Raw genomic sequence first — 21,178 nt, forward strand, 5'->3', positions numbered from 1 at the left:
GTCCTTCTGCCTTGTCATGTGAGATTGCCAATAAAGTTGAGAACTTAAATTCCAAAAAACTCGGGTACCAGCCCAAAGGGTGAATAGTATTACATGCAACTGCAGACAAAGGTCTTGTCGGCCATAATTAGTTGTTATTTTCGAAGGAAAGACTTTTGGAAGAAAAAAAAAAAAAAGGAAAAAGTAAAGGCTTTACAATTGTACTGATGATTCTATGTGTATTACAAGCAGAACATGGACATCAGGAGAGATCATTGTACTTTTACCTGAATTACAGTGACCTTAGTTGCCACAGAAAATCACAATATTTGAGTTTTCAACCTGGGATCTAAGTATCATTACCTGATTGTTGTTTCCATTTTCAATCTCCCTTCTCCCCCGAGACCCGTTTCTCAACCTCCTTCCTTTCAGTTTGCACCTTTCACTTCACAAATAATATATTGCATGTATGTAGAGAGCCCCGCGTGCGAAATTGGGAATCAAAGGATTACCTTTAGCCAAGATAACAAACTGTTTGTATGCAATGGAGCATATTCGTCAATGTGAGAATGATGCAGAGTGCAAATATTAATATTCTTGCACACGTTTAATTTATTAACAATGATGTATTCATTGAATTGAGAAAACCTCGCATCCCTTGAAAGGTTCCTTCATCAAATTGTCTGCAAAATAGATTTAATTTTTTGGGGGGGTTTGTTAATAACAGAAATCCTGTTGCAGGTAACTAAAACACAGCATTCATTCCCTGTGATTTATCATCTGATAAATGTTTTTTTTCTGAAATTGTTTCTGCAATGACTGGAAGTGTGAAATTAAACATTTTCATTTCTTTCTCAATCTTATGATTTGTTCTCTTGTACCCTCACTCCTCCACCACATCTTCTGGTTTCCCAAAATGCAACCAGTGCTGTTCAGCTGTTTCACACCGTGAGGAAGATATTTCATCTCTACATGGATATTGTCCCAATATATCACCGGTGAGGTGATCTTTTACCTTCCCATCTCAGTTTATATATTTTCCCAAAAACTAAATCCTGGCTCAATTTAAAACTAATTTTAAACATTTTTCTGAATTCTAAGGCTTGTTAGATGTGATCTCTCGTTTTGAGGTTTATACGCCTTTTGTTTTTTTTCTGACGTGTTGCCAACTGAGTCAGTAAGCAAATGTTGAATCCATTGACACATCTTTTAAAAGACATACAAGTAGTACAAAAGATAAATTTATACATCTGAAGCTATCATTTGATGACATTTTTATGAAAGGAAAATGCAAGTTAGTGAATGGTCACCTAATATTTTGTGTGTGTGTGTGTGTGTGTGTGTGTGTGTGTCCTCTGTAACTCCAAAACCATGAAACTTAGCAGCCTGAAACTTTGCATACATATGAAGGGGACTCCAAAGGAGTGCATAAATGAAAACTGGGTATTTGAGTAAATTTAAATACCCCTTTTGAAAATAATTATCTCATCTCATCATGAAAAACCAAAAACAGGCTTATCCTTGGTCGGCCCGCTCTCCCTCGCAGGAGTCTTAAGTTTTCATTTGTTTCGGCCTGTTCAAAAACACCTTGCCTTAGACCCATGATGTACTCTCACAGACTAGAGTATATAATCAAAATCTGTCTTCGGATTTGCGGATCGGAGCATGTGGACTAATTCAGTGTCTAAAGCTGGAATGGAATCTGCAAATTTTAAGAAATTGATGATTCTTATGACGAAGTATATTTACGTATTTACTTTAAGCAAACAAGGTAGTGTGGTATGACATGTCATCCCGTAGGATTTTTGTGCTAAAATTGATTTTTTTTTGCTGTATTGGGTTGACTTAGAGTCCTGCTACTGGAAAATGATGGGGTTCAAATTTTCCGACCCCTTAACCCCCCCTCCCGTTGAGGGCCCTTTTCGTCCCGGGACCCCCCCCCCCCCAGACTGACCCCTCGCCTATCTTCGCGAATAATGATTCAATTTTCATGATCTTTGGGTCGTTTTAGGGGTTTTAGATCATCGTGACTCCATTTATGACACTATCGAAGCGACCGGAAGTGGCTATTAGCGACTTTCGGTGGCTACTACAGATTTCCGGTGACAATCGGCATCATACTCAGGGTCCTTTTCATGCTAGCCAGAAACAGTCATGTTTTCTTTCTATGGGTTTCTAGGCACGGAAAAATGATTGGTGCAGTTATTTTTGTGATCAGACTGACCTGTGATGAGATGTTTAAACACATAATATTTTTTAAGTAGCACAAACATTTAATAAGCGAACAGATACAAATAATAACAAAGGGATGCATCAAGACCAAAAACATACAGAACAGTTTAGATAGCATTTCATGGAGACGAATTCAAGATGACAGCTTATTCATCAACCTCATCCTCGTGCACATCTTCCCTTGTATAACATTTTCAGAGAGCAGTACAAGGCAGGCAATTCTTGCAACAACTGCACCTTCCTGTGCAACCTGCTTTACATGCACATTTTGGTGAGTTCAATTACAGCTCGAGGAACGGGGAGATTGAGACACCTCACAGGAACATAGACTTCTTTCTCTTAATTGCCAGCCATTGAGTTCAATAGCAGGAAGATCTGGGCAGTTGGCCTGGTATGATTTATCGCGCATGGCAATGTAATTTGCTCGGGTGATATGGGGTAGTAAGGCAGTGCGAGTTGGGGGCAGCATCTCTCCTTCCAAGTTCTTGGAGCGAAACAGTTCCCATCTCAATGTTGGCAGAGTTATGGGACCTGTGGAACAGTATACATGGCATATGAACTTCTCCAAACCCTTGACTTGTTGTAGCAGTTCACCATTGACCAGCTCAGTTTGAATAGGACCTTTACCGAGCTCCCGGAAGCAGTTGATAGCTGAGTCATCTTCATCAAGCTTCATGTAAGCACCAACCCAGGTTTTCTTGGTGATACCCACAAATTTCCCACCCCAGTCAGCACCAGAGAAGTTGTGGAGTCCAATCAGGCCCTGACACTTATGACGTCCAATCACTTGAACTTGCTCCACCACATCAATTTCTCTGTATTTCGTGCCCTTTCCAGTTAAAAACTTGAGACAAGTGCAAGTTCCAAGACGACCACAAGAGACCAGGTCGAGGAGAAGCATGAGGACATCGGTGTCAGGTGACCAAACACATACTTCCTGCCAATCACTCTCAGCTACAGAGGCGATGACTTGATGAAGAATCAGTGTATCAGCCTCTTCGTGTGAATGATCTTCCTCAAAATCACAACCCTTGATCTTGGTGTTGTACACGACGATCAGCTTGACGTTGTTGCTGCTGGAGAAATGTTGCATCAAACCCTCAGCGAACATACATGTGAGGCTACTTTTGGTCCTTGAGTCATATAAAATCTCCTTGAGAGACATGGTGAGTTTCATTTCTGGATGAATTTGAAATTCTTTGGACGTCACGGCTCTCTGTTGGCGAGTCTTGTTTTTCAGAGACTGATCCTGGTAACGGTCAAAGACCACTCGACCCTCATTGTAGCCGACCATCTTGAACTCAATACGCTTGATGAATGCCACTTGAAGGTCAGAGAGCTTCTGCATGGTCGGCGTTTTCTTCATGCTCTGAGGCACAGCCATGGCATCAACAATGAGAACTTTAGGTGGTGGACTCGTTGGTGTTGTATCGAGAAGAGTGGTAGATTGAAGTGGTTGAGCCTTAGCTCCTTCAACAGCGTGCATCAGACTGGCCTTGTCAGCTGGGATATAAAGAGAGCCGTCAACAGAGCAAATAGAGCGTGGCACCACAGACATCTCATATTCCCCAACAGTCTCCTCCAGTTTTGGTACCAGCTCGGGCGACTTCCTTGAATAATAAGGAATCTGCCCAGAAGTTCACGCTCACGCAACTTGATGACCTTGTCACCCACGCGGACTCGAGTTTTCTCCATACAGTTTGAGAAGGTCTTTAGCTTGAACTTCTTCATTGGGTCCTAAACTGAGAGTATTGATGTGGGCAACAATCTGTCATGGACGAACTCCTCAAAGCGCTTCTGTCCCTTCTCTGAAAAGTGCAGAATGTCATCTTTTGCAACATCTGGTACAAGAGCGGAGGATACCAGGCTCTTCAGAAGAGACTTTTCTGTGAATGGATTGCCCCCACAATGCAGCTCGATGGAGTGACGGAGCTTCAGAGCATTTTCTCTTGACCTGACAGCAACAGCACCGGAAAGCTGGTAGTGGTCACTTCTTTCAGATAACCTGGAGGCCTGAGGGAAGCTGTGGAGGAACTGCTTTACTATATGCGTGAGATGAGGTGTGATGGTAAGAAGTTGGTCCAGAGCGGCTTCATCTTGACTCAATCCAACCATCCCGCCATGACACTTCAACAACTTGATTTCTTGCTCCAGAGTTTGGTCAGTAAAAAGGTAAGTGAAGGGAACCTCTGATTTTGCCACAACGAAGTCACCTGACTTCAGTGCTTCCCATGCAGCAGGGTCATCCTGTTCCAGAGCGTTCATTTGAGCAAGATGGACAGGCATGAGGCACGCATAATTCAGGTGATGGTGTGAGAAGAAATACTTGATGACGTTCTCTAGTGCAGCCAAATAACCTTCCCAGTCACCCGAGCGACATGCACCGATAAGATGCAGAAGGCTCTCTACCTGCTCGAGGTACTGCATGAGAAACTGTGTGAGCTCTCCTATGTCTTTTTCGTCTTCAAGCGGCTTGACATTCTCTGAGTATGAGGACTGGAGTTTGTTGTAGATCTCAACCATATCTGGACTGCGCTCTTGGAGAGCCTTCTTGAGAGCGCTGCATTGGACACGGAGAGGTCCAGGTGGAAGGGCGGCAGAAATGGCGTCAAACCTCATCATCATGATCACCAGGCTGGTTGTGATGTGATACTCAACTCAACAGCCTTGCCGCCATAGATTCCATGAAGAGCTGCAGAAGTGTATGTGCCACTTTCAATGGCACACATATCTATTCCACTTCCGTCAATCGTTTTGCCAAGAGTATGCAGGCAAGTAAATCCAATATGCAGAACACCTGGTAGGAGGAGCCAGCGTTTGTTACCAGCCGACTGCTGAATATTGAGGGCACGGCTGTAAAGATCCAGATCAAGCGTTATGAGAACTCTTCTCTCAGGAGACCGACCACAAAAGCAGATATGCCCTGAGTCAACATCAGAACAGTATACAGGGTTCCATAGTCCGTGGGCGAGGTCCTGAACAGTGGAGCAATAACCTCTGTGTTAGTCAGTCCATGATTCTGCGAGGAGCATGATAATAGCAGAGACTTGGTAGCAGCCCAAGTTGGCATCACTCTGTCCTTTGCAAACTTCTCACTCTTAGGTATATGTTCTTTCAGCGAAATAATAGAATCAGCAGTATTTCGGACATTTTGAGTCTCGGCTTGATTTTGCTGTTGATCTGTTTCCTGTTGGTTTTCAGGCTCTACGTGTTGGTCATTTGTGTTGTCATCTGTACCGAAGTAATTAGCAAGGGCCCAGGTGTGAGTGAATTCTGCTGAAATGAGACTCTTTCGTTTCCCCAGTTGGTTGACCGCAAAACGTATTGGCTTGGTTTTGATGATTGGCTCTTGCAGGTATTTGACTTCAAATGCTAGTGGTGCAGGAGAAACGAGCTTTTCTGGGAGCACAAGTGGTTGGTTGGCGGGTTCTCCATCTTCTGCTCGCTGGTTGATCACGACCACTGTACCATGGAATGTGTTCTGTCCAGTTGGTGTGTCTTCTAAGAGGTCAATGTTATCCACAACAAACCAGATGTTCACTCTTTTGTTCACAAAATCTGGGAGACAAAATCCACCATTCTCGTTCATCCGCTGAAGAACACCTTGTTGCACGTGCTTTTCAAAGTCGAGGATCCTCCGGTAGTCACTCCCAATGTACACTTCCGTGAGGTTATTGACGAGGCTCTTGTCACGTACTCTGGAATGAATGGTGAGAGGTCGGCCGATTGAGAGGGACGTCTGGACAGTCTGCTGAAACCCATAATTCTTCTTTGATTGATGCTTCACCTGTCGATCGTGCCGAGTATTTTGGATTTGAAACTGGCAAGCAACATTGAACGACCATTTTCGGTGCTGCATCATTTCTTCTCGTAACATGTTAGCCATTTTCCTCAAGTAGCCAATTGCTTCGCCATCATTGAGCAGTGCAGACTAAAGGTCCATCGCCTTGCTAACTGCTGTTGGGAAGACGAGGTTGTCAGGCTCATTTTTCTGCAAAGACTTCAAGAACTGAACATTTGGAAGGCGTTCAGAAATAGCCTTTTTCAGGTGCTTGCGGTAGTTTCCCGTCTCATTTACTTCCACCTGATATCTTTTCAAAATTGACAAGTATGCATCGTTCACCTTAGCCATACTGAGGGTAACCTCATCATCAGCAAGTGTGTTTTGAAGTGTGTGTCCCGGGATGAATAAGGCCCCCAACTGGGGGGGTTGAGGGGTCGGAAAATTTGAACCCCATCATTTTCCAGTAGCAGGACTTCAAATCAACCCAATACAGCAAAAAAAATGAATTTAGCACAAAAATCCTACGGAAGCTGTTTCATTGACTCTTCATACCACACTAAGGCTGTGATCCCTCCTTCTCCATATTTACACAAGAAAATGTGAAATTTCCACAAAGCATTAAAACTTTACTTTTTCTACTGTTCAGAGAATTATATAAAGTGAAGAAGAGATTAAGGAAAGTTCCGAAAGGGTCATTTCTTTGAGTGCAATGAAAATAATTAACCAGCGCGATCGTCGCAAATACTCCCACCGCTGTGGCTGGGTTCTTCGTGGGGAAATCTCCTGAGTTAGGAGTGCAAAATAAATAAAATTTAAAGATGAAATTCAAAGAACGACTCAACATAACAGGAGGATTAGAATGAGTAAAGCAACGGGACAAGTGAACCTCCCCACCCCCTTGCTCCTCCACCCCCTTGCTCCTCCCACCCTCCTCATCTTAAAATTTTCAGATCTGCCACTCCTTGTCTGTGTGTCTGTCTCTCTGTCTCTCTCTCTGTCTCTCTCTCTGTCTCTCTCTCTGTCTCTCTCTCTCTCTCTCTCTCTCTCTCTCTCTCTCTCTCTCTCTCTCTCTCTCTCTCTCTCTCTTTCTTTCTTTCTTTCTTTCTTTCTTTCTTTCTTTCTTTCTTTCTTTCTTTCTTTCTTTCTTTCTTTCTTTCTTTCTTTCTTTCTTTCTTTCTTTCTTTCTTTCTTTCTTTCTTTCTTTCTTTCTTTCTTTCTTTCTTCCCCTCTCTCTCTCTCTCTTTTGCTTTCTCTTGCTCCCACCCCCCTCCTCACACCCCTTCCCTCCACCCCACACCTTGCTTTCCATTCCCACCGCTACCTCACTCTTCCCCCTGTCCTCGTTCTCCTCTCCTTTCTCACTTCCCTTTCCTTTCTCCCTCCTTCTTTGCTACCCCTCCTCGCTCCCCCACCCCTCCTCACTCTACCCTGCCCCTCCTCACTCCCCCACCCTCCTCTCTTCCCCTCTCTCCCTCCCCCTCTCTCTTTCTCCCACCTCTCTCTCTCACCACCCCTCAGTATTCCCATCAGCGAAGCTATGGGTGATGTTTGCCTCAAACGTGCTTCATTCTGGTAGTCCAATTGTGGTAATCCAACACGTGGAGAATTGCTCTGATATCGCAATAGATGTACGTTAGATTCCCGGCAATGCTGGTACTTTTGTTTGAGCAGGGAGAGGAAGAGTGGAAGCGGGTGGAGGGAGGGGAAGCATTGACGTGGGAGGAGGGAGGGAAACTGTGGAGGTGGGAAGAGAGAAGGGAAGGGAAGGGGTGGTGTGGGAGTCTGGGGAGAGCGTTGAGGATTGAAGGAGGCAGGCATGACATTGTGGGAGGCAGGGGAAGGGTTAGGAGGAGGCAAAGGAAGGGTTGGGAAGAGGGAGGGGGAAGGGTTGGGAAGAGGGAGGGGGAAGGGTTGGGAGGAGGCAGGGGAAGGATTGGGAGGAGACAGGGAATTGCTGGGTAATTAACTGAAATTGCATTTTCCATGTCACACTGCATTTTATTAGATAAAGATTTAACATGAACGATGGTATCCTGATAAAGTCCTATTCTCATTTTTCTTTGAAAAATTTTTTTTGTTTAATTCCGGCTCGAACCAAGCAATTTTTATTTTTTTATTTCTTTCTGGTTTTTGTATTAATTCAACTTATTTCTCCACCCAGCGATGCAATCAGGTTACTTCCCCAGCTCTCTGCCGTGCATTATAACAACTGCCTCTTTCTGGCACGGCACCTGCAGACCATGGGGCATGAGTTTATGGCCCTCTTACCGCGCACACTTCGCAATTGTGGACTGACCTTTGTTGACATCGTCCCTGAGCTCACAAAAATGGGTTAGCTGATGGCTCTTGTCATTGTTGTCATCTACAGTACACTTGTGATGATCAAGTCAACTTTTATAACCTCCTTTTGCTGCACTTCTTTACTGTTTGCTCTGCTCCCTGCCCTACAACACATTTAATTGGCATTATTCCTTTCAAATTGTCATTCATTTTCCCCCTGATCCTCCCCATTCATCCTTAGGGACAACATGCCTGTCGGCCCAGCTGAAAGAGCAACAAGCTGCTTTGCTTGCCTCGCTGGCTGGTGCCAGTGGATTTGGAAACTTGGAGGAGGATGAAACTTTTATTGCTGCCCAGAAAGCTATTCGACAGGTGTTTAGTGTCACCCATTATGTGCTGTTACTTTTGCTCATTGCTCCTGACAATACATCTGTTTTTCTCTGCAAATCCCACTGTCTTGTCTCTTCCCCATACCCCTGCCCCCTTTATTGTTTGGATCAAAGAGGGGGCAGGAAATTTATTATTTTTGTTTTCTATTCCATTTGTGGTTACAATCACACCCATTAAATCTTGTAGGAGTGATTCTCATCATTCTTGTAAATTATCTCATTTTCACACTGCTTTATGTCTTGACATTCCCACCTCTTCTCCACATGCCAGGTCATTTTGCAGCTTGATCACTTGTCATCTGTGTGGAATGGTATTCTTCCCGTGAGGGTCTTCACTCGTGCAATTTCCTTCCTTCTTGAAGTCGTGTTGCAAGCAATCGTCACCCAGATTTGCCGCCTCCAGGTGAGAATGCTTCTCATGCTTGCTTGGATTAATGTTTGATCATCATTTTCCTTCTTAGCCAAAGACAGCCATTTAGATATGTGAAATGTGACCAAACTAGGAATGTGTGGGAGATAGCATCCACACTCTGGGATGGCAAATTAATCGTGTAATATGGTGTTGAGGGATATCTTGGAAGACCAGACCACTTGCTACCCACAGTTTAGGCAGGAATTTGGAATTTGGTCAGAGTGCCAGCTACAACTTGCGTACTGCTCAAAAAGGAGTGTGCATTCTTTTAAACTATCCTGCAAGCCCATAATACAAAGCAAACCTTTCTCTCTTTACTGAATGCATATCAGATTGGGAATCTATTCCAAATCTGTCCCGGTGGTTATCATACCTGAGGCGGGCTCTTCCACTCCACATCAAGGCAACAATTTGGAATTTGGATAGGATACCAGCGACGATAAGGCTACTCTTGGTAAAATACACTGTGTGATATAGCAAAACGCCCCTCTCATAGGTCTCTACCTGGTAAAAATAAGTCCAACAGGCTGAGAAGCGAACCCACACTTCAATGCAACAAGGCAAGTGACTTGCCTCTGCACCTTCCTGTCAGATGACCTTTCAGTTATTGACTTGAAAACCAAGGAAAATTCCAAAAAATCCTCTTTATCTCTTTGCTGATGACTCCACCCTCTGCCATACCATCGGTCATCCCTCAGACCAGCAAGCAGCAGCTTCTTCGCTCACTGCAGACCTGGATAAAATCGCAAACTGGTCCAACACGTGGAACATGTCTTTCAATCCGGACAAGTCAAATTTCACACACTCACTATGTCTCTTTGAAAGGACTGTTTAGAACCCCCCCCCGCCCCATCCACTTTCTCAACAATCCTCTGGAAGAAGTCTTTTCTTTCAAGCTTCTGGGTCTCATTATCTGCCATGATCTTTCCTGGGAAAGCCACATTTCAAAACTCGCCTCCAAAGCCAGTCGCCGACTGGGAATCCTCCGTCGTGCAAAGTCCTTCCTCAGCCCTCCTGAGCTCCTGACCACTTACAAAGCTTTTGTCCGCAGCCTGATGGAGTACTGCTCTCCCCTCTGGGCTGCTGCTCCTGCCTCCCACTTTTCTCGGCTTCACGCTGTAGAAACCAAGGCATTTCGATGGCATCTCCCGCAATGAGGCTGAGTCTTTGGGCCTCTCACTCAATCACTGCAGGTTGGTCGGTGGTCTTTCTGTCTTCTACCGTCTCCTCTCCAGCCTCGCCCCCCCCCAACACTCTCTGCGATTTGTCCCCACCACATTTTCACAGGGCGCTCAATGTCCGCCAACAACCCCCTTCTGGTACAACTATCAAAATCACGGATCACTGCTCACCTTCACTCTTTCATTCCTCTTTTTTCCCGCCTTTGGAATAAACTCCCGCACTCTATTCTTTCCCATTCTTCCCTCCAGACTTTCAAAACAGCTGTTCAACACCACCTCTTATCATCCCCCATCCAAATCCTCGATATTTTCTACCCCCAATAATCCACCCAGGCCCACCTCCTTTAAATTCCCTGCTTTCCTTCCTGAAAGTCCCTGTAATGTTCATCTTCTCTTCCCCATGTTCCCCGTCCCATCCCTCTCCCTTCCACAGATCTCCTAATGTCTCTGTTCCCCACTGTTTTGTCCTTCCCACTCCCTCCCCTCTTGTCTCATGCCCCCCTTGCTGTGCGTTGTGTGTTAGCTCTCACACGAGCCTCGACAGAGGTATACAAAACAAAATAACATCATGACATCACTGGATGCCAGATCATAATCGTCCTTTTGCCGCAAAATACTTGACAAATGCATGATCAAATGTGGATGAATAGTGGCATGCATTAAAAATCCACAGATAGTATATGACATCTCAAAACTTGGGTAATGAAGTGTAATGCTATGTAAATACAGTGCTACATTGTATATTTATATTTCTACAGTTGTCATGTGTGGTACTTGGCATGCAATGGGAAAAACTCATTAGGAATGTGGCTACGATGCCTGCCACGGCCCATCAGCCACACTAATGACTACACGACAGGCTTGCAGAATTGGTGTTGGTAACGAGCCATCTCTGGAGTTCCCAAGGTGCGCACATACGTGCGACACCTCTGCTGTGCTGCTGAGGCTCCTTTCAACAATGATCTAAAATATGCTTCACTGATGGCCATACAGCAGCACATTTTGTCAAATGAAGAACACACCATGGACATATGTTTTACTTTTATATATGTGCTAACCCATCCCTCACCCCTACCCCATCCTTATCCCATCCTTTTTGAAATCTGCTTTTGACGTTTTATCCTGATTTTGTCAATTTGAAATTAATCAACTGAAAAAAATATTGTTTACGTGGTCTCAGCTCATTTAGAATATGTACGTGACAGATGGTAGAATGCACTTCATTTTCAGTTCTACCTTGGTCTTCCGTAAGCCTCGTTCCTGTAAAGGGAAATTAAAAAGGCAATGTTGGTGACCATGTGGTGGGTGACCATGTAGATGCAACGAGGAGAGCGACTAGGGAATGAAACATTGCAATCTGTAACAGGTGAGGCTGAGGGTTACTGAGGATGGAAAAGATCATGAGTAGGGGAGGATGATCCAAAGTGGTGGTGTACTCTGGGGGGCGGGGGGGGGGGGGAGTCAAATTGAGAAAAAGGTTTCACAAGCCAGTGATGAGAGGAAAACGTGCTTTTTTTAATGTTTGTTATTTCTCTTTTCATGTAGGCAAGAATAAACTTTGTTTGTGAAGTACATTCAATCCAATCCAACATTCTGATCCTCCAAAGCTGTTTTTGTCAAAATTTACACCTTGTGTGTTTGTTGAAAGGATGACATAAAGAAAGCTAATTAATCTGCATGTATTAACTGATATTTGGACTTTAAATTGTGCAAGTTTGACTGAAAATATGAATTGCAAACAAGCTTGTTATATTCAACAAGTTTGTTTCAAACTTCCTTCAGCAAAACATGACACATTTTATGGAAAATAAAGACGAGGATTAACCACCAAAAATAAATTGGATTTAAGTGAGTAATATCTCGTCTCAGATTGATAAACCAACTTAATCAGCAAGTTCATTAGGTGACTTTACACATGGCAGTACAGCAGAGATAGAGAGATAGAGAGATAGAGAGAGAGAGAGAGAGAGAGAGAGAGAGAGAGAGAGAGGGAGAGAGAGAGAGAGAGAGAGAGAGAGAGACACACAGAGAGAGAGCTAGAGAGATAGCGAGAGAGAGAGAGAGAGAGAGAGAGAGAGAGAGAGAGAGAGAGAGAGAGAGAGAGAGATAGAGATAGAGATAGAGATAGAGATAGAGATAGAGATAGAGATAGAGATAGAGATAGAGATAGAGATAGAGATAGAGATAGAGATAGAGATAGAGAGATAGAGATAGAGAGATAGAGAGATAGAGATAGAGAGATAGAGAGAGAGAGAGAGAGAGAGAGAGAGAGACAGACACACAGAGAGAGAGATAGAGAGATAGAGAGATAGAGAGATAGATAGATATGGACGCAGTGTCCCTTGGCTTAAAACCATGAAAATATCTCTGAAGTCTAAATGTTTGCAATGCTCTTAAAAATGACACAAATGAGTTGCAAATAGCACTGAGTCTCCTGTGGGAAAAATTACTTCAAAAGTATTCGAAATAATTTGATTACCTCAAATGATGTATCGCAACATTATCTGGTTTGAGTTGTTTTGTAACAAATTTAATTTTGTGATGGTTCTCTGCACATTGATCCATTATTTCTGTACAGATAGACTTGGTTATTTCTGTAAAGATCAACTTTTTACCTCCACCCACCTTTGTTTTTTTATTTTTTTCAATGGTTTCACGTAAAAAGTTGTTTTCACCCCTGTCTGTCTGTCTGGGTGTCTGTGAGCAGGATATCTCAAAAAGTTGTGGACAGATTCATTCGAAATTTGGTTGGATGTACGAGGACGACAAAATTATGAGATTTTGATGAAGATCCGAATGCTTGAAATTTTTTTAAAGTTTTTTTTTTTCACCATTGAGAGATAGGGCCAACACGATATTATATAACATAATATCTCAACAAGTTGTGGACTGATCTGGATGAAACTTGGCGGACAGTTTGGGTGAATAAAAAGGACGAATTGATTCGATTTTGCTGAAGATCCAAATCCGGATCCAAACATGATAATTTTTTTTATTTGTCAAGTGTTTCTTCACCGTTGAGAGATTGTGCCAAAACTGATGTTTAACATGATATTTCAAAAGGTGATGTCTGGATTGTGACACAACTAGGTGGATGAGTTGGTTAGGTGACAAGAACAAGCCGATTTGATCCTGGTTGAGGTCCAGATTCAGATCCAGAATATCAGTGGAATACAAAACGGAAACTGTTCAGCCTGGTGGAGGTATGCGCTCTCCCGAGTGCCGTTCTATTTTATTTCTGAACTCGTAGACTTTATTTCTGCACTGATCGACTTGTTTATATCTGTACCGATCGACCTGTTTATTTCTGCACTGATCGACCTATTTATTTCTGTAGTGATCGACCTGTTTATTTCTGCACTGATCGACCTATTTATTTCTGTAGTGATCGACCTATTTATTTCTGTAGTGATCGACCTGTTTATTTCTGCACTGATCGACCTATTTATTTCTGTAGTGATCGACCTGTTGATTTCTGCACTGGTCGACCTGTTTATTTCTGAACTGATCGACCTGTTTATTTCTGAACTGATCGACCTGTTTATTTCTGCACTGATCGACCTATTTATTTCTGTCCTGATCGAACTGTTTATTTCTGTACCGATCGACCTGTTTATTTCTGAACTGATCGACCTGTTTATTTCTGAACTGATCGACCTGTTTATTTCTGCACTGATCGACCTATTTATTTCTGCACTGATCGACCTGTTGATTTCTGCACTGGTCGACCTGTTTATTTCTGAACTGATCGACCTGTTTATTTCTGCACTGATCGACCTGTTTATTTCTGAACTGATCGACCTGTTTATTTCTGCACTGATCGACCTGTTTATTTCTGAACTGATCGACCTGTTTATTTCTGAACTGATCGACCTGTTTATTTCTGCACTGATCGACCTGTTTATTTCTGGACTGATCGACCTATTTATTTCTGTAGTGATCGACCTATTTATTTCTGCACTGGTCGACCTGTTTATTTCTGAACTGATCGACCTGTTTATTTCTGCACTGATCGCCCTGTTTATTTCTGTCCTGATCGACCTGTTTACTTCTGTCCGCATCGACCTGTTTATTTCTGAACTGATCGACCTGTTTATTTCTGCACTGATCGCCCTGTTTATTTCTGTCCTGATCGAACTGTTTACTTCTGTCCGCATCGACCTGTTTATTTCTGTACCGATCGCCCTGTTTATTTCTGTCCTGATCGACCTGTTTATTTCTGCACTGATCGACCTATTTATTTCTGTAGTGATCGACCTATTTATTTCTGCACTGATCGACCTGTTGATTTCTGCACTGGTCGACCTGTTTATTTCTGAACTGATCGACCTGTTTATTTCTGTCCTGATCGACCTGTTTACTTCTGTCCGCATCGACCTGTTTATTTCTGTCCTGATCGAACTGTTTATTTCTGTACCGATCGACCTGTTTGTTTCTGTACCGATCGACCTGTTTATTTCTGTCGTGATCGAATTGTTTACTTCTGTCCGCATCGACCTGTTTATTTCTGTACCGATCGCCCTGTTTATTTCTGTCCTGATCGAACTGTTTATTTCTGTACCGATCGACCTGTTTATTTCTGTACCGATCGACCTGTTTATTTCTGTACCGATCGACCTGTTTATTTCTGTACCGATCGACCTGTTTATTTCTGTACCGATCGACCTGTTTGTTTCTGTACCGATCGACCTGTTTGTTTCTGTACCGATCGACCTGTTTATTTCTGTCGTGATCGAATTGTTTACTTCTGTCCGCATCGACCTGTTTATTTCTGTACCGATCGCCCTGTTTATTTCTGTCCTGATCGAACTGTTTATTTCTGTACCGATCGACCTGTTTATTTCTGTACCGATCGACCTGTTTATTTCTGTACCGATCGACCTGTTTATTTCTGTACCGATCGACCTGTTTATTTCTGTACCGATCGACCTGTTTATTTCTGTACCGATCGACCTGTTTATTTCTGTAGTGATCGACCTATTTATTTCTGTACCGATCGACCTATTTATTTCTGTAGTGATCGACCTATTTATTTCTGCACTGATCGACCTGTTGATTTCTGCACTGGTCGACCTGTTTATTTCTGAACTGATCGACCTGTTTATTTCTGCACTGATCGCCCTGTTTATTTCTGTCCTGATCGACCTGTTTACTTCTGTCCGCATCGACCTGTTTGTTTCTGTACCGATCGACCTGTTTGTTTCTGTACCGATCGCCCTGTTTATTTCTGTCCTGATCGAACTGTTTACTTCTGTCCGCATCGACCTGTTTATTTCTGTACCGATCGCCCTGTTTATTTCTGTCCTGATCGACCTGTTTATTTCTGCACTGATCGACCTATTTATTTCTGTAGTGATCGACCTATTTATTTCTGCACTGATCGACCTGTTTATTTCTGAACTGATCGACCTGTTTATTTCTGTCCTGATCGACCTGTTTACTTCTGTCCGCATCGACCTGTTTATTTCTGTCCTGATCGAACTGTTTATTTCTGTACCGATCGACCTGTTTGTTTCTGTACCGATCGACCTGTTTGTTTCTGTACCGATCGACCTGTTTATTTCTGTCGTGATCGAATTGTTTACTTCTGTCCGCATCGACCTGTTTATTTCTGTACCGATCGCCCTGTTTATTTCTGTCCTGATCGAACTGTTTATTTCTGTACCGATCGACCTGTTTATTTCTGTACCGATCGACCTGTTTATTTCTGTACCGATCGACCTGTTTATTTCTGTACCGATCGACCTGTTTATTTCTGTACCGATCGACCTGTTTATTTCTGTACCGATCGACCTGTTTATTTCTGTACCGATCGACCTGTTTATTTCTGTCCTGATCGAACTGTTTACTTCTGTCCGCATCGACCTGTTTATTTCTGTCCTGATCGCCGTGTTTATTTCTGTAGTGATTGAACTGTTTACTTCTGTCCGCATCGACCTGTTTATTTCTGTACTGATCGCCCTGTTTATTTCTGTCCTGATCGAACTGTTTATTTCTGTACCGATCGACCTGTTTGTTTCTGTACCGATCGACCTGTTTGTTTCTGTACTGATCGACCTGTTTACTTCTGTCCGCATCGACCTGTTTATTTCTGTACCGATCGACCTGTTTGTTTCTGTCCTGATCGAACTGTTTACTTCTGTCCGCATCGACCTGTTTATTTCTGTACCGATCGCCCTGTTTATTTCTGTCCTGATCGAACTGTTTACTTCTGTCCGCATCGACCTGTTTATTTCTGTACCGATCGACCTGTTTATTTCTGTCCTGATCGAACTGTTTACTTCTGTCCGCATCGACCTGTTTATTTCTGTACCGATCGACCTGTTTATTTCTGTACCGATCGACCTGTTTATTTCTGTACCGATCGACCTGTTTATTTCTGTCCTGATCGAAGTTTATTTCTGTCCTGATCGAACTGTTTACTTCTGTCCGCATCGACCTGTTTATTTCTGTACCGATCGACCTGTTTATTTCTGTACCGATCGACCTGTTTATTTCTGTCCTGATCGAACTGTTTACTTCTGTCCGCATCGACCTGTTTATTTCTGTCCTGATCGCCCTGTTTATTTCTGTAGTGATCGAACTGTTTACTTCTGTCCGCATCGACCTGTTTATTTCTGTACTGATCGAACTGTTTATTTCTGTAGTGATCGAACTGTTACTTCTGTCCGCATCGACCTGTTTATTTCTGTCCTGATCGCCGTGTTTATTTCTGTAGTGATCGAACTGTTTACTTCTGTCCGCATCGACCTGTTTATTTCTGTACTGATCGCCCTGTTTATTTCTGTCCTGATCGAACTGTTTATTTCTGTACCGATCGACCTGTTTGTTTCTGTACCGATCGACCTGTTTGTTTCTGTACCGATCGACCTGTTTACTTCTGTCCGCATCGACCTGTTTATTTCTGTACCGATCGACCTGTTTGTTTCTGTCCTGATCGAACTGTTTACTTCTGTCCGCATCGACCTGTTTATTTCTGTACCGATCGCCCTGTTTATTTCTGTACCGATCGAACTGTTTACTTCTGTCCGCATCGACCTGTTTATTTCTGTACCGATCGACCTGTTTATTTCTGTACCGATCGACCTGTTTATTTCTGTACCGATCGACCTGTTTATTTCTGTACCGATCGCCCTGTTTATTTCTGTCCTGATCGAACTGTTTATTTCTGTCCTGATCGAACTGTTTACTTCTGTCCGCATCGACCTGTTTATTTCTGTACCGATCGACCTGTTTATTTCTGTACCGATCGACCTGTTTGTTTCTGTACCGATCGACCTGTTTATTTCTGTCCTGATCGAATTGTTTACTTCTGTCCGCATCGACCTGTTTATTTCTGTACCAATCGCCCTGTTTATTTCTGTCCTGATCGAACTGTTTATTTCTGTACCGATCGACCTGTTTATTTCTGTACCGATCGACCTGTTTATTTCTGTACCGATCGACCTGTTTATTTCTGTACTGATCGAACTGTTTATTTCTGTAGTGATCGAACTGTTACTTCTGTCCGCATCGACCTGTTTATTTCTGTACTGATCGCCCTGTTTATTTCTGTCCTGATCGAACTGTTTATTTCTGTAGTGATCGAACTGTTACTTCTGTCCGCATCGACCTGTTTATTTCTGTACTGATCGCCCTGTTTATTTCTGTCCTGATCGAATTGTTTACTTCTGTCCGCATCGACCTGTTTATTTCTGTACCAATCGCCCTGTTTATTTCTGTCCTGATCGAACTGTTTATTTCTGTACCGATCGACCTGTTTATTTCTGTACCGATCGACCTGTTTATTTCTGTACCGATCGACCTGTTTATTTCTGTACTGATCGAACTGTTTATTTCTGTAGTGATCGAACTGTTACTTCTGTCCGCATCGACCTGTTTATTTCTGTACTGATCGCCCTGTTTATTTCTGTCCTGATCGAACTGTTTATTTCTGTACCGATCGACCTGTTTGTTTCTGTACCGATCGACCTGTTTGTTTCTGTACCGATCGACCTGTTTACTTCTGTCCGCATCGACCTGTTTATTTCTGTACCGATCGACCTGTTTGTTTCTGTCCTGATCGAACTGTTTACTTCTGTCCGCATCGACCTGTTTATTTCTGTACCGATCGCCCTGTTTATTTCTGTACCGATCGAACTGTTTACTTCTGTCCGCATCGACCTGTTTATTTCTGTACCGATCGACCTGTTTATTTCTGTACCGATCGACCTGTTTATTTCTGTACCGATCGACCTGTTTATTTCTGTACCGATCGCCCTGTTTATTTCTGTCCTGATCGAACTGTTTATTTCTGTCCTGATCGAACTGTTTACTTCTGTCCGCATCGACCTGTTTATTTCTGTACCGATCGACCTGTTTATTTCTGTACCGATCGACCTGTTTATTTCTGTACCGATCGACCTGTTTATTTCTGTACCGATCGCCCTGTTTATTTCTGTCCTGATCGAACTGTTTACTTCTGTCCGCATCGACCTGTTTATTTCTGTACCGATCGACCTGTTTATTTCTGTACCGATCGACCTGTTTGTTTCTGTACCGATCGACCTGTTTATTTCTGTCCTGATCGAATTGTTTACTTCTGTCCGCATCGACCTGTTTATTTCTGTACCAATCGCCCTGTTTATTTCTGTCCTGATCGAACTGTTTATTTCTGTACCGATCGACCTGTTTGTTTCTGTACCGATCGACCTGTTTATTTCTGTCCTGATCGAACTGTTTATTTCTGTACCGATCGACCTGTTTATTTCTGTCCTGATCGAATTGTTTACTTCTGTCCGCATCGACCTGTTTATTTCTTTACCGATCCACCCTGTTTATTTCTGTACTGATCGAACTGTTTATTTCTGTACCGATCGACCTGTTTGTTTCTGTACCGATCGACCTGTTTATTTCTGTCCTGATCGACCTGTTTATTTCTGTACCGATCGACCTGTTTATTTCTGTCCTGATCGAACTGTTTATTTCTGTCCTGATCGAATTGTTTACTTCTGTCCGCATCGACCTGTTTATTTCTTTACCGATCGACCTGTTTATTTCTGTCCTGATCGAACTGTTTATTTCTGTCCTGATCGAATTGTTTACTTCTGTCCGCATCGACCTGTTTATTTCTGTACCGATCGAACTGTTTATTTCTGTACCGATCGACCTGTTTATTTCTGTCCTGATCGACCTGTTTATTTCTGTACCGATCGACCTGTTTATTTCTGTCCTGATCGAACTGTTTACTTCTGTCCGCATCGACCTGTTTATTTCTGTCCTGATCGACCTGTTTATTTCTGTCCTGATCGAATTGTTTACTTCTGTCCGCATCGACCTGTTTATTTCTTTACCGATCGACCTGTTTATTTCTGTCCTGATCGAACTGTTTACTTCTGTCCGCATCGACCTGTTTATTTCTGTACTGATCGACCTGTTTATTTCTGTACTGATCGACCTGTTTATTACTGTCCCGATCGACCTGTTTGTTTCTGTACTGATCGACCTGTTTATTTGTGTCCTGATCAACTTGTTTATTTCTGTACTGATCGACCTGTTTATTTCTAGAGTGATCAACCTGTTTATTTCTGTACTGATCGACCTGTTTATTTCTAGAGTGATTGACCTGTTTATTTCTGTAGTGATCGACCTGTTTATTTCTGTACTGATCGACCTGTTTATTTCTGTAGTGATCGACCTGTTTATTTCTGTCGTGATCGACCTGTTTATTTCTGTACTGATCGACTTGTTTATTTCTAGAGTGATCGACCTGTTTATTTCTCTACTGATCGACTTGTTTATTTCTAGAGTGATCGACCTGTTTATTTCTAGAGTGATCGACCTGTTTATTTCTGTAGTGATCGACCTGTTTATTTCTGTAGTGATCGACCTGTTTATTTCTGTACCGATCGACCTGTTTATTTCTGTCCTGATCGAATTGTTTACTTCTGTCCGCATCGACCTGTTTATTTCTTTACCGATCGACCTGTTTATTTCTGTCCTGATCGAACTGTTTACTTCTGTCCGCATCGACCTGTTTATTTCTGTACTGATCGACCTGTTTATTTCTGTACTGATCGACCTGTTTATTACTGTCCCGATCGACCTGTTTGTTTCTGTACTGATCGACCTGTTTATTTGTGTCCTGATCAACTTGTTTATTTCTGTACTGATCGACCTGTTTATTTCTAGAGTGATCAACCTGTTTATTTCTGTAGTGATCGACCTGTTTATTTCTGTACTGATCGACCTGTTTATTTCTAGAGTGATTGACCTGTTTATTTCTGTAGTGATCGACCTGTTTATTTCTGTACTGATCGACCTGTTTATTTCTGTAGTGATCGACCTGTTTATTTCTGTCGTGATCGACCTGTTTATTTCTGTACTGATCGACTTGTTTATTTCTAGAGTGATCGACCTGTTTATTTCTCTACTGATCGACCTGTTTATTTCTGTACTGATCGACCTGTTTATTTCTGTACTGATCGACCTGTTTATTTCTGTAGTGATCGACCTGTTTATTTCTGTACCGATTGACCTGTTTATTTCTGTACCGATCGACCTGTTTATTTCTGTCCTGATCGAACTGTTTACTTCTGTCCGCATCGACCTGTTTATTTCTGTACCGATCGACCTGTTTATTTCTGTACTGATCGACCTGTTTATTTCTGTACTGATCAACCTGTTTATTTCTGTACCGATCGACCTGTTTATTACTGTCCCGATCGACCTGTTTGTTTCTGTCGTGATCGACCTGTTTATTTGTGTCCTGATCAACTTGTTTATTTCTGTACTGATCGACCTGTTTATTTCTGTACTGATCGACCTGTTTATTTCTAGAGTGATCGACCTGTTTATTTCTGAAGTGATCGACCTGTTTATTTCTAGAGTGATCGACCTGTTTATTTCTGTACTGATCGACCTGTTTATTTCTGTAGTGATC

General features: G+C 42.7%; 1 protein-coding gene across 3 annotated transcripts in view; it reads left to right on the plus strand.

The window, feature by feature from the left end:
* Positions 1-21,178, plus strand: part of ZW10 (zw10 kinetochore protein) — a 99,995-nt gene that overhangs the window by 58,980 nt on the left and 19,837 nt on the right. For all 3 annotated transcript variants that reach the window (XM_085866328.1, XM_085866334.1, XM_085866343.1), the window contains 4 exons: positions 906-977; positions 8,157-8,326; positions 8,517-8,647; positions 8,936-9,067. In XM_085866328.1, coding sequence (XP_085722454.1) covers positions 906-977; positions 8,157-8,326; positions 8,517-8,647; positions 8,936-9,067 — 505 coding nt within the window. The remainder of the gene's footprint in view (positions 1-905; positions 978-8,156; positions 8,327-8,516; positions 8,648-8,935; positions 9,068-21,178) is intronic.

This window comes from Eptatretus burgeri, chromosome 2 (assembly GCF_056783735.1).
Source record: "Eptatretus burgeri isolate ZD-2024b chromosome 2, Ebu_testis_v1, whole genome shotgun sequence".
Lineage (NCBI taxonomy): Eukaryota > Metazoa > Chordata > Myxini > Myxiniformes > Myxinidae > Eptatretus > Eptatretus burgeri.